Source organism: Thalassophryne amazonica, chromosome 9, assembly GCF_902500255.1.
Source record: "Thalassophryne amazonica chromosome 9, fThaAma1.1, whole genome shotgun sequence".
In the NCBI taxonomy this organism is placed as follows: domain Eukaryota; kingdom Metazoa; phylum Chordata; class Actinopteri; order Batrachoidiformes; family Batrachoididae; genus Thalassophryne; species Thalassophryne amazonica.
In genome coordinates, this window is record NC_047111.1 from 10,390,072 (window position 1) to 10,404,472 (window position 14,401).

The following is a 14,401-nucleotide window of genomic DNA, read 5'->3' on the forward strand; positions in this document are numbered from 1 at the left end:
AAGCCCTCTGATCCCCTCTGTAAATCATTTATGGAAATCATGGATGCACCAGGATTTCGGCAGTTCATTCATGGGTCAACATTTATCAGTGGTAATACTCTGGATTTGATTCTTGCACGTGGCCTTGCTGTCACAAATATTGACATCCTGCCTCTTGCATCAGCGGTCTCTGACCACTCGCTTATTAGGTTTACAATTACGCTGCAACAACCTTGCCTATCATTGCGGCGACGTATTAAACCTTCAACTTTGACTGAACTTGAAGCGAGACTACCAGAAATCTTAACTTCAAGCTTGATAAATTTTCAGTCGGTAGACAGTCTTGCGGATAGCCTGAATTTAGTGCTAAAAACCACACTTGATAAGATTGCGCCTCCTCTATTAAGGCCATGCCTTCCCAAGGCACGGACACCTTGGTTCAACAGTTATTTGCGTGACCTTAGGCAGAAGGCTAGAGGGTTAGAACAGAAATGGCGTAGTTCCAAACTACAGGTGTTCCACCTTGCGTGGCGTGAAGCTATTTTAGATTACAAGCATGCTTTATTGGCTACGAAGCAGACCTATTACTCTGAATTGATCAACAAAAACAAGCATAACTCAAAGTTTTTGTTTGATATGGTGGCATTTCTTATTAATGGACAGCCACCTGTTGGTCGTTCTCCTTTTTCAGCACAGGACTTTCTGGAGTATTTCGAAAAGAAAATAGAAGATATTAGGTTGAGCACATCTCAGCATACTTTGGTCCAATCATTGTATTCAGCTACTGAGCTGGGGACTACCACTGAGGTGCTACCTAGATTCATGGAATTTAATAGTATCTCACTAGGTGTGCTGACAAAACTTGTGATGTCTTCTAAAAACACAACTTGTTTATTTGATCCTATAACTTCTGAGTTATTTTCATTAGTTACTTCCTCCAAACCATCAACATGTCTATTAGACCCCATTCCTACCAGGCTGCTCAAGGAAGCCCTACCATTAATTAATGCTTCGATCTTAAATATGATCAATCTATCTTTATTAGTTGGCTATGTACCACAGGCTTTTAAGTTGGCAGTAATTAAACCATTACTTAAAAAGCCATCACTTGACCCAGCTATCTTAGCTAATTGTAGGCCAATCTCCAACCTTCCTTTTCTCTCAAAAATTCTTGAAAGGGTAGTTGTAAAACAGCTAACTGATCATCTGCAGAGGAATGGTCTATTTGAAGAGTTTCAGTCAGGTTTTAGAATTCATCATAGTACAGAAACAGCATTAGTGATGGTTACAAATGATCTTTTTATGGCCTCAGACACTGGAGTCATCTCTGTGCTTGTCCTGTTAGACCTCAGTGCTGCTTTTGATACTGTTGACCATAAAATTTTATTACAGAGATTAGAGCATGCCATAGGTATTAAAGGAACTGCGCTGCGGTGGTTTGAATCATATTTATCTAATAGATTACAATTTGTTCATGTAAATGGGGAGTCTTCTTCACAGACTAAGGTTAATTATGGAGTTCCACAAGGTTCTGTGCTAGGACCAATTTTATTCACTTTATACATGCTTCCCTTAGGCAGTATTATTAGAAAGCATTGCTTAAATTTTCATTGTTATGCAGATGATACCCAGCTTTATCTATCCATGAAGCCAGAGGACACACACCAATTAGTTAAACTGCAGGAATGTCTTACAGACATAAAGACATGGATGACCTCTAATTTCCTGCTTTTAAATTCAGATAAAACTGAAGTTATTGTACTTGGCCCCACAAATCTTAGAAACATGGTGTCTAACCAGATCCTTACTCTGGATGGCATTACCCTGACCTCTAGTAATACTGTGAGAAATCTTGGAGTCATTTTTGATCAGGATATGTCCTTCAATGTGCGTATTAAACAAATATGTAGGACTGCTTTTTTGCATTTGCGCAATATCTCTAAAATTAGAAAGGTCTGTCTCAGAGTGATGCTGAAAAACTAATTCATTCATTTATTTCCTCTAGGCTGGACTATTGTAATTCATTATCAGGTTGTCCTAAAAGTTCCCTGAAAAGCCTTCAGTTCATTCAAAATGCTGCAGCTAGAGTACTGACGGGGACTCGAAGGAGAGAGCATATCTCAACCATATTGGCCTCTCTTCATTGGCTTCCTGTTAATTCTAGAATAGAATTTAAAATTCTTCTTCTTACTTATAAGGTTTTGAATAATCAGGTCCCATCTTATCTTAGGGACCTCAAGGTACCATATCATCCCAATACAGCGCTTCGCTCTCAGACTGCAGGCTTACTTGTAGTTCCTAGGGTTTTTAAGAGTAGAATGGGAGGCAGAGCCTTCAGCTTTCAGGCTCCTCTCCTGTGGAACCAGCTCCCAATTCAGATCAGGGAGACAGACACCCTCTCTACTTTTAAGATTAGGCTTAAAACTTTCCTTTTTGCTAAAGCTTATAGTTAGGGCTGGATCAGGTGACCCTGAACCATCCCTTAGTTATGCTGCTATAGACTTAGACTGCTGGGGGGTTCCCATGATGCACTGAGTGTTTCTTTCTCTTTTTGCTCTGTATGCACCACTCTGCATTTAATTATTAGTGATTGATCTCTGCTCTCTTCCACAGCATGTCTTTTTCCTGATTCTCTCCCCTCAGCCCCAACCAGTCCCAGCAGAAGACTGCCCCTCCCTGAGCCTGGTTCTGCTGGAGGTTTCTTCCTGTTAAACGGGAGTTTTTTCCTTCCCACTGTCGCCAAGTGCTTGCTCACAGGGGGTCATTTTGACCGTTGGGGTTTTTCTGTAATTATTGTATGGCTTTTGCCTTACAATATAAAGTGCCTTGGGGCAACTGTTTGTTGTGATTTGGCGCTATATAAATAAAATTGATTTGATTTGATACCAACAAAATTGTTTAAGGATCTTTGGCCCATTCTTGGGCCGACTGTGCTGGAAATTGTTAACCTTTCTCTAAACTCTGGATCTGTTCCAAATTGTTTTAAAGCTGCAGTGGTTAAACCATTACTCAAAAAAATCTAATCTTGATCCTGGTGTACTGAAAAATTATAGGCCGATATCAAATCTATCATTCTGCTCTAAAATTCTGGAAAAGGTGGTTTCACGGCAGCTTGTGGACTATGTTACTGAGAATGACCTTTTGAGCCACTGCAGTCTGCTTTTAGAAGACATCACTCCACAGAAACAGCACTTATTAAAGTAGTTAATAATCTTCTGTGAGCAATGGACTCGGATACTACTACAGTTTTGGTGTTGCTGGATCTCAGTGCTGCGTTTGACACAGTTGATAATCATATTCTACTTGATAGGCTAGAAAACTGTTTTGGGATTACTGGAACTGCTCGTGTGGCTGACATCTTATCTGTCTGGTCGTTCCCAATGTGTTTTGTGCAATGACACTACCTCTGACTTTAGGGGCATGAAGTTCGGTCCCCTGCTTTTTTCCCTGTATATGGCACCCCTTGGGAACATTTTGCGGCATTTTGGGGTTGCTTTTCATTGCTATGCTGATGACACTCAGTTGTATATGTCGATCGCTGCTGGAAATCCTGTCCACGTAAAATCTTTACAGAACTGTCTCACAGCAGTGAGAAGTTGGATGTCTAGCAACTTTCTACTTTTGAACTCTGATAAGACTGAAATGATGGTTCTTGGTCCAGCAAGACATCGGCATCAATTTGATCAGCTAGCGCTTAGCCTAGGTTCATGTGTTATACATCATACTGACAAAGTGAGGAACCTTGGGGTAATTTTTGATCATACATTGTCCTTTGACCTCCACATTAGGGACACTACGAGCACTGCTTTCTTTCATCTAAGAAATATAGCAAAGATTCGTCCCATCCTGTCTATGGCTGATGCCGAGACTCTGATTCATGCGTTTGTCTCTTCTAGATTGGACTATTGTAATGCTTTGTTTTCTGGTTTACCACAGTCCAGCATCAGGGGTCTTCAACTGGTTCAGAATGCTGCTGTCAGACTTCTGACACGAAGCAGAAGGTTTGATCATATTATGCCTGTTCTGGAATCCCTTCACTGGCTTACGGTCTCCTTGAGATCAGATTTTAAGGTGTTACTATTGGCCTATATAAATTGTTCACGGACTGGCGCCCCCCCATGTGGCCGGCCTAGTTGAGTCCTATGTGCCGGCAAGGGCTCTGCGTTCACAGGGTGCGGGACTATTGTGTGTCCCGAGGGTGAAGAAAAGGTCAGCGGGTTAGAGAGCTTTTTATCACCGCGCCCCAGCTCTGTGTATGATCTGCCTGCGCTAATGCGACAGTCGAACTCTGTGGAGACTTTTAAAGCCAGGTTGAAGACACATCTGTTCTCCCTGTTTTATTTGATTGTGTGTCTTTTTTTAGTCTCTACTGGTGGTTGGCTCTCACTGCGGTATTGTATCACTTCCTGTTCCGGAGCACAGTGGTGTTTCGCTGTATCTGTTAGCTGTTTAATCTGCGCAGTTAGATTGATCTAGTTAACTAGATAACGATTTGTTTCACAGTGTAATCTTCACGTGCCTTAACTAAAGCACTCCCTCTGCTGAATCACCTCTAAATTATTTACACATTATTCACTTTGTGTGTTCTTAGGAATCCGCTAGCTTAGCGCAGCTACTAGCTCTTAGCTGGTTTAGCATGGCGGCTTCTCCTGTCTCTCCTGCACTTTTCTGCTCTGGGTGTGAAATGTTTAGTTATTCCTCGGCCTCCTTTAGCAGTAATGGTACTTGTAATAAGTGTAGCTTATTCGTAGCTTTGGAGGCCAGGCTGGGCGAATTGGAGACTCGGCTCCGCACCGTGGAAAATTCTGGTCCAATCCCAGCAAAAGACTGCCCCTCCCTGAGCCTGGTTCTGCTGGAGGTTTCTTCCTGTTAAAAGGGAGTTTTTCCTTCCCACTGTCGCCAAGTGCTTGCTCACAGGGGGTCGTTTTGACCGTTGGGGTTTTTACGTAATTATTGTATGGCCTTGCCTTACAATATAAAGCGCCTTGGGGCAACTGTTTGTTGTGATTTGGCGCTATATAAATAAAATTGATTGAAATTGATTGATTGATAGTCTTTTTATTTATTTTACTTCTTTTACCTATTATGGTTAAATTTTTTTTATTATTGTGTTTTAATCTTATTTCATTTTATTCTGCTTTTAAATGTTTGTGAAGCACCTTGGGGCGATTACTCGTGATTTGGCGCTATATAAATTAATAAATTATATTCTAGTTATTATAATTTCAATGACAATTTCAGGGGCACTTCTAAAATATAAAAATAATAATTGCATAATAAAAATGAGTGTTTGTGCAAAATTTGGGTTTTTTTTTGGGGGGGGTGCTCAGAGGGGCTCTCGCCGGGGAGTAATTCAGTGTAGAACCGCCACTGCCCGCAGAGGCAGTGCGATCGGACATTATATGTGCCACAGGGCTGCGGTGCTATCTGATTTTGCCAGCCTCATGGAGCAGCTGAGCGATCGGATGATATGAGGGTTGCACACCAGCTGACCAATCGGAAGTTATGACACCTCACGCAGAAGCTGTGCGTCCCGCTGTCCGGCTGGACAGGTGAGTTCTGTTTGAGTGTCAACCACCATATGAGTGTCCGTAATATACAGTTATCATGATGGGAGTCAGTTTGGGTCAGTTCAGCTCGCTTTGGGTAGATCATTGCACCCCAATCGAGGTGCGCTGGAAGTGGAAGTGGACATTAAGGACATGCTGGCAGGATGACATGTCTCTCAGTTTTCTTTCAAGAGTCTTTGAAATCTTCTTCCTACCTCTGCCAATCTTGTTCTGTTCTGTGTGACTCTGTTTGAATTGCTCGATGATTCTTCTCACTCCAGTTCTTGGCACTTGGAAGCACTGTAATAACTCCTCCTCCCACCTTGTGAGCATCAACAGTTCAATTTATTTGTATAGTGCCAAATCACAACAGTGTTTCCTCAAGGCGCTTCACAGGAGTAAGGTCTAACCTCACCAACCTTCCTGAGCAAGAACACAGGCGACAGCAGTTAGAAAAACGCCTCAAGCAAACCAGACTTAGAGCGGTGACCCACTGCTTAGACCATTGTGACAGTTACAAGGTTTTACAGATTGCACAAGAATTTCTTTACAGACAGAAGAAATGGAAAAGCAACAAAATTAGAGTCCAAGCTGGGTCTTTAATATGCAGGCATTCATGTCCAGGCAAAGACCTCAGGTCAGTGGTGAAACAAGTGTGGCATCCTGAGGTCAGTCCAGCACCTTGGTGGTGCAGGGCCACGATCAGTCAGTGGTGCTGTCAGTGCCTCGAAATAATTGCACCTGAGGCATTAACTGACCAGCAGTCAATCAACAGCAAAGCAGAGAGAATACTAAGGTGGTTACTGAGAGCTAGAACTGAGCTTCACCAACAGACCCAGAATTTAGATGAACATGTTCCATTGCTAATAAGATGAGGTAAAGGGATAAGAAGCACAGTTCCATACTACAGCAGTATGCTAACCATACGAGAGGTAGAATAGACACGTCTATACACTTTACTGTACCATGCAAGATTTCACCTGCTTTGAGAGAGAAACCCCCATCCTGAGAAATATATTTTACTTAGAGAAAGTAAATTCTGAAATATCAAAATTTTCTCTCAATTTACTCTCGGACTACAGCTCTTCAAAACTTTGTAAATTGTGTTGACTGAATTTTAATTTTATGATGCCATGAAAGAAAAAATAAGCTGAGTAATCTGTCTTTCAAAGTTGATCCATTATTTTGGGGTGCCAAATATTGTAAATACCAAATTTGAGCTTTATGCTTCCATTCAGAGCTGATATATTGCTTTCTGAATATACAAATACAGGTTCAAATTGGTTCACACCATGTCACGGTACGCTACTTTGCACATTTTTTCACTATGAAGGCATTTGAGCTAGATAAAAATATTCTGACATAAAGTTGGTATATGAATATGCTCTCCACAAAAAATAATGAAGTGGCTGAGCACTTGCCCACGTGGTCAAATCACAAAGAGACTGGAGGCCTATTTTTGACTTTCTGCGATCATGTTCAGTTTTCAAGAGTCAATAATTCAAAAACACTTCAAGTTATGACCACAATGTTTTACACACATATCACTAGTAGCCCAGATATGTGTATTCTACAATACGAAGATTATCCACTGAATCCCTTCTTTAGTACAGCTCTTTGAAATTTTGTAATTTTTTGTGAGAATGAACAAACTGCCATTTTTGTGATGCTACAGAATGAAAAAATAGCTCTGTATCCCATTTTTTAAATTTACTACTGTATCTGGGGTGCCCAAATAAGGTGTATTCCAAATGTCCATTATATCTGCATTTTTAGCTGAGATAATGCCTTTTAAAAATGAAAAATAGGATTGTGGGTACCCTGATTAAAAAAAATTATATCTAAAAACTACTTGAAATTAAGCACAAAATATTTTGCATGTGTTCATCAGACATATGTGGGTTCTTGTAAAAAAAATCATGAGAATCTGAGTCGGTGACCCGGGAAGATTTTGGAAAATCTGATGATTTCACACGGAATGACCCCGTAGTCTTTGTGTGATATCAGTCTGACTTGCCCGTTTTGTTCTGCTCCAGTTGACATCCTTAAAGAAGACCCTGACATCCCCACGTTGGCTTTTTGGACCAGCCAGGAGGAAGCTGACACAGAGTCCACCAGCGAAGAAGATGATCCTGGAACTAAGTCGAGTCACGCTGCTGCTGACGGACGCAAAGCTCCACCTTTTGATGTCACGTCTCAGAAAAGGTACAAAACTGCTGTGAGAGGAACCGTCTGGGTGAGCCGACACACCTGTGACAGTTTAATGGTCAATGCACAGCTCAGCCAGGCGACTGCTAACACCTTAATATGCTGACATGATAACACACTACTACACACATTTCTCCTGCATGGAGTTTTTCAGTGAATTTGGGGTAATTTGGGGGCTCTGTATGCGAGTCTGGTGTTAGTTTTTGCCAATCGCATCACGTGTTTGAGATATGAAAGCAAAATTTTAAAAAGTTTAAAAATTTACGTTGCACCCATTTATAGAATAATGTTTGCATTGGAAGGCAGCTACTCCCATAAGAATGCATTTCCAAAACTACTGCGATGTTTGCACCCTTTATGAGCATTATTGACCACCGTATACAAACACTAAATAACTGAAATATACTGAAAAAGTACAATCTGGAACATTATGCTGATCACAGGTAAGGCACCACTGAAAAGCTCATTTTTTTAAATAGCTCTGTGGCTGATTAGTGGCGTCAAACTCATGAGTGAGCAACTTTTGTGTAATCCACCAAATCAAATCAAATCAAATCAATTTTATTTATATAGCACCAAATCACAACAACAGTTGCCCCAAGGCGCTTTATATTGTAAGGCAAAAGCCATACAATAATTACAGAAAAACCCCAACAGTCGAAACGACCCCCTATGAGCAAGCAGTTGGCGACAGTGGGAAGGAAAAACTCCCTTTTAACAGGAAGAAACCTCCAGCAGAACCAGGCTCACCGAGGGGTAGTCTTCTGCTGGGACTGGGGGAGAGAACCAAGAAAAAGACATGCTGTGGAGGGGAGCAGAGATCAATCACTAATGATTAAATGCAGAGTGGTGCATACAGAGCAAAAAGAGAAAGAAACACAGTGCATCATGGGAACCCCCCAGCAGTCTAAGTCTATAGCAGCATAACTAAGGGATGGTTCAGGGTCACCTGATCCAGCCCTAACTATAAGCTTTAGCAAAAAGGAAAGTTTTAAGCCTAATCTTAAAAGTAGAGAGGGTGTCTGTCTCCCTGATCCGAATTGGGAGCTGGTTCCACAAGAGAGGAGCCTGAAAGGTGAAGGCTCTGCCTCCCATTCTACTCTTACAAACCCTAGGAAGTACAAGTAAGCCTGCAGTCTGAGAGCGAAGCGCTCTATTGGGGTGATATGGTACTATGAGGTCCCTAAGATAAGATGGGACCTGATTATTCAAAACCTTATAAGTAAGAAGAAGAATTTTAAATTCTATTCAAGAATTAACAGGAAGCCATTGAAGAGAGGCCAATATGGGTGAGATATGCTCTCTCCTTCTAGTCCCCGTCAGTACTCTAGCTGCAGCATTTTGAATTAACTGAAGGCTTTTCAGGGAACTTTTAGGACAACCTGATAATGAATTACAATAGTCCAGCCTAGAGGAAATAAATGCATGAATTAGTTTTTCAGCATCACTCTGAGACAACACCTTTCTAATTTTAGAGATATTGCGCAAATGCAAAAAAGCAGTCCAACATATTTGCTTAATATGCGCATTGAAGGACATATCCTGATCAAAAATGACTCCAAGATTTCTCACAGTATTACTGGAGGTCAGGGTAATGCCATCCAGAATAAGGATCTGGTTAGACACCATGTTTCTAAGATTTGTGGGGCCAAGTACAATAACTTCAGTTTTATCTGAATTTAAAAGCAGGAAATTAGAGGTCATCCATGTCTATATGTCTGTAAGACAATCCTGCAGTTTAACTAATTGGTGTGTGTCCTCTGGCTTCATGGATAGATAAAGCTGGGTATCGTCTGCGTAACAATGAAAATTTAAGCAATGCTTCTAATAATACTGCCTAAGGGAAGCATGTATAAAGTGAATAAAATTGGTCCTAGCACAGAACCTTGTGGAACTCCATAATTAACCTTAGTCTGTGAAGAAGACTCCCCATTTACATGAACAAATTGTAATCTATTAGATAAACATGATTCAAACCACCACAGCGCAGTGCCTTTAATACCTATGGCACCAATATGGAACATGCTGATCACAACAAAACATGATGTGATAAAAGAAATCTGAGCCCAGATTCGGATTCAGCACCCCAAAATGACCATAAATCAGTTTTCCAAGTCCATGCAAGAAAAAACTGTTATTTTGGGGGTTTTTTTGTTGTTGTTGACCAATGCTGTCAGTCAACATTCATTTCAATTTAATTTATATAGCACCAAAATGACAACATAAGTCATCCCAAAGTGCTTTAGAAGGGTAAAGTCAAACCATGCCAACCCACCTGAGCCAGCAGGGAGGCAACAACAGTCAAGAAAAACTCTCAAGCCTTTTTTGAGGAAGAAACCTCAAGCAGACCAGACTCAAGGGAGCAGACAGATGGAGAAGCAGCATCTTTCTAAGGCTGCATCCAGTGAGACTGCAGAAGCCAAACCAACCATGCTGACATGAGAAGTCTGGCCCATGGTACAACCCCCATTCCAATGAAGTTGGGACGCTGTGTGAAATGTAAATAAAAACAGAATACAATGATTTGCAATTCCTCTTCAACCTATATTCAATTGAATACACCACAAAGAAAAGATATTTAATGTTGAAACTGATAAACTTTATTGGTTTTGTGCAAATATTTGCTCATTTTGAAATGGATGCCTGCAACACGTTTCAAAAAAGCTGGGACAGGGGCAACAAAAGACTGGGAAAGCTGATGAATACTCAAAGAACACCTGTTTGAAACATTCCACAGGTGAACAGGTTAATTGGACACAGGTGAGTGTCTTGATTGGGTATAAAAGGCTCAGCCATTCAGAAGCAAAGATGGGGTGAGAATCACCACTTTGTGAACAACTGCATGAAAAATTAGTCCAGCAGTTTAAGAACAATGTTTCTCAACGTTCAATTGTAAGGAATTTAGGGATTCCATCATCTACAGTCCATAATATAATCAGAAGATTCAGAGAATCTGGAAAACTTTCTACACGTAAGTGGCAAGGCTGAAAACCAACATTGAATGTCCGTGTCCTTCGATCCCTCAGGCGGCACTGCATTAAAAACCGACATCATTGTGTAAAGGATCTTACCGCGTGGGCTCAGGAAGACTTCAGAAAACCATTGTCAGTTAACACAGTTCGTCGCTACATCTACAAGTGCAAGTGAAAACTCTACCATGCAAAGCGAAAGCCAAACATCAACAACATCCGGAAATGCCGCCACCTTCTCTGGGCCCAAGCTCATTTGAAATGGACAGACGCAAAGTGGAAAAGTGTCCTGTGGTCTGATGAGTCCACATTTCAAATTGTTTTTGGAAATCATGGATGTTGTGTCCTCCGGATAAAAGAGGAAAAAGACCATCCAGGTTGTTACCAGCGCAAAGTTCAAAAGCCAGCATCTGTGATGGTATGGGGGTGTGTTAGTGCCCATGACATAGGCAACTTATACATCTGTGATGGCACCATCAATGCTGAAAGGTACATCCAGGTTTTGGAGCAACACATGCTGCCATCCAAGCAACGTCTTTTTCAGGGACGTCCCTGCTTATTTCAACAATACAATGCCAAGCCACATTCTGCACGTGTTCCAACAGCGTGGCTTCGTAGTAAAAGAGTGCGGGTACTAGACTGGCCTGCCTGCAGTCCAGACCTGTCGCCCACTGAAAATGTGTGGGGCATTATGAAACGCAAAATATGACAATGGAGACCCCGGACTGTTGAACAACTGAAGTCATATATCAAGCAAGAATGGGAAAGAATTCCACCTACAAAGCTTCAACAATTAGTGTCCTCAGTTCCCAAATGTTTATTGAGTGTTGTTAGAAGGAAAGGTGATGTAACACAGTGGTAAACATACCACTGTCCCAGCTTTTTTTGAAACATGTTGCAGGCATCCATTTCAAAATGAGCAAACATTTGCACAAAACAATAAAGTCTATCAGTTTGAACATTAAATATCTTGTCTTTGTGGTGTATTCAATTGAAGAGGATTTAAAAATCATTATATTCTGTTTTTATTTACATTTTACACAATGTCCCAACTTCATTGGAATTGGGGTTGTAAATTTTGCTATTATGACATTAGCTTCCCCCCCATGTCCCCTGGCAAGCTTGAGAGCTGCACATGACGTTAGCATAGCAACCCGAACCCATAGTTTACTCAGCTTTTTTTTGTGTGTGTCATAAGTCTACAGAGGACACATCATTGGACATGGACCTGTCATGGGTTGATACAGGACACTTGTCTATAGCCACGCCTCTGTCACAAGTGTCTCTGGACATTCACAAGTCTACACAGGATGCGAGTCAACAGACACACCATCATGAGTGTGATCTGCCCCCTAGTGGATACATCTTAGTTTTCCATGAATCAGAATCTGTGTTTGATGATTTTATGCACATTTATAACACTTCTTTACGCTATTTGTTGTGTAGCACTTCAGTCGACCAATCAGAGGACATTGAGCCTGGTTACACAGTGATGCACCTTTGTAAAAGTGACGACCCAACTGGAAAAGCAGAAAAAGCCCATAAACAGAAGATTCCAAAGTCTGTACACACACACAAACACACACACACATGCACCCACACAGAAACAACACACACACAAAAACACACACACACATGCACCCAGACAGAAACACACACACACACACACATGCACCCACACAGACACACACACACTCCACTCACGCATGTGCACACATGCACCCCCCCCCCACACACACCCACAACACACACTCACGCTCACAGTCACACACACGAATGCACGTAGACACACATGCACACACAAACACAAGCATCCGCATGCATGCACGACATGCATGCGCACACAAGTTCTACACTCGCTTTGAGGCCCAAGATACTGATCAGCAGGAAAGGATGTTGGGCAAGAAGTGCAGACAGGACTCATCACTCATAGCAGACATGCACATTTAACACACGTGGCCCAAATAAGCCACTTCCACTCAGACTGACCCCCCCGCCCCCATAACTGGGTGCTGAATTTCATAACAGGCAGACCCGTCAGTTAAAGTTCATAACCGCACATCCAGCATAAAAACTGTGTGCACGGGGACACCCCAGGGCTGTGTGCTGAGCCCGCTGCTCTACACACTCTTCATGTATGACTGTGTAGCCTCCCAGAACACCACCAGCATTAGTAAATTTACAGATGACACTACAGTTATCAATGGTGGGGATGAGACAGCATACAGAAGAGAGGTGGCAGATCTGGTAGCCTGATATTATGACGCCAATCTTTACCTCAATGCAGACAAGACCAAAGAGATGGTTATTGATCCAAGAAGGAGTGGAGAGCTGCACACACCACTATACACTGATGAGACAGAGATGGAAAGAGTGAAAACCTTCAAACTCCTCAGCACTCACATCAGTGATGACCTCACCTGGTCTTTCTGGACTTTCTGAGAAGACTGAGATAATTTGGTAGGTTAGTCAAAATTCTCAGCACTTCTACAGGTGTTTGATTGAGAGTGTCCTCACCACTGCCACCACAGTCTGGAACTGCACAGTCCAAGACAGGAAGGCTCTCCAGCGTGTGATCAGGACCTCAGAGCACAGGTCTGGGGCAGCCTTCCCCTCACTGCAGGATGTTTACCAAACCAGAGTCCTACAGAGGACACACAGCCTGATCAGGGACAGTACACACCCCCAACACTCACACACGCTACAGGAGTCTGAAGTCCAGGACCACTAAGCTGGGGAACAGCTTCTACTTACAGGCCATTAGGCTGTTTATGCACATGTGCAGCTTATGACTCCTGCACAGCAGGAACGCTGCTTAAAACTACACAATATGGCACAAAATTCGCAATACTGCATAAACTGCACATCCTGTAAACTGTACGTCCTTTAAATAGTGCATATAATACATTATTCAGTCAAATAATATGTATTTTATAATCTGTTTTTAATCATCTGATGTGAACTTTCTACATGCAGATTTTGTAGGGAGAATGAACACAGTAAGAATTTCATTATGTGGTATAACTGCCTGTTTTTACTGTGCACATGACAATAAAAAGCTAGTCTCAACTTAACACACACACACACACACACACACAGTTTCTTGTTTGTTTTGTTGTTGGTGTTTTAAGTGTATTTCTCCTGCAGATCTGCCACAATTCGTGTGTCAAGGAAGAAGGGGGGCAACGTATGTCCAACCCCACAGAGCGCAGTGGTCCGGGCCAGCTGGTTAGACGTGTGGAAAGGATTCAGGTCATCATCATCATCATCCTCACAGTCATCATCCAAAGCAAACAAACCTCAGAGTGTCGGAAACATTCACACTTGCGTGCGTGAACGTGGGTTTTGGGGGAAGCTTCATCCTGCTCGGGACGCCATAAACCACATGATGACACACTGCGTTTGCGCCACATTAACGTCATGCAGCAGCATCGCCAGAGTCAGCGATGGAGGCCCCAGAGCTGCATGGAGAGAAACATGAATGTGACAAAGCCTCTGAAAATGTTTGTGTGCAAACAACCTCGTTTTCACACGTGCGTCTGCTTGACGTGCAGATGACCTGTGCAGAGAATTTAGACTGAACCTACATCCCACATGACAGATGCTGCTATCAGGTGTTGATGTGGATCATAACACGCACAGAAATACATTTACTGAGTGCAGAACATTTCATGTATTTCATTTACTTGTTTATTT

General features: G+C 42.1%; 1 protein-coding gene across 1 annotated transcript in view; it reads left to right on the forward strand.

The window, feature by feature from the left end:
* The window catches only part of LOC117516723 (arf-GAP with Rho-GAP domain, ANK repeat and PH domain-containing protein 1), a 153,319-nt gene that overhangs the window by 39,858 nt on the left and 99,060 nt on the right, over positions 1-14,401 (forward strand). The window contains exons 5-7 of the mRNA XM_034177556.1: positions 7,565-7,733; positions 12,152-12,265; positions 13,853-13,957. Of these exons, the coding sequence (XP_034033447.1) occupies positions 7,565-7,733; positions 12,152-12,265; positions 13,853-13,957 (388 nt within the window). The remainder of the gene's footprint in view (positions 1-7,564; positions 7,734-12,151; positions 12,266-13,852; positions 13,958-14,401) is intronic.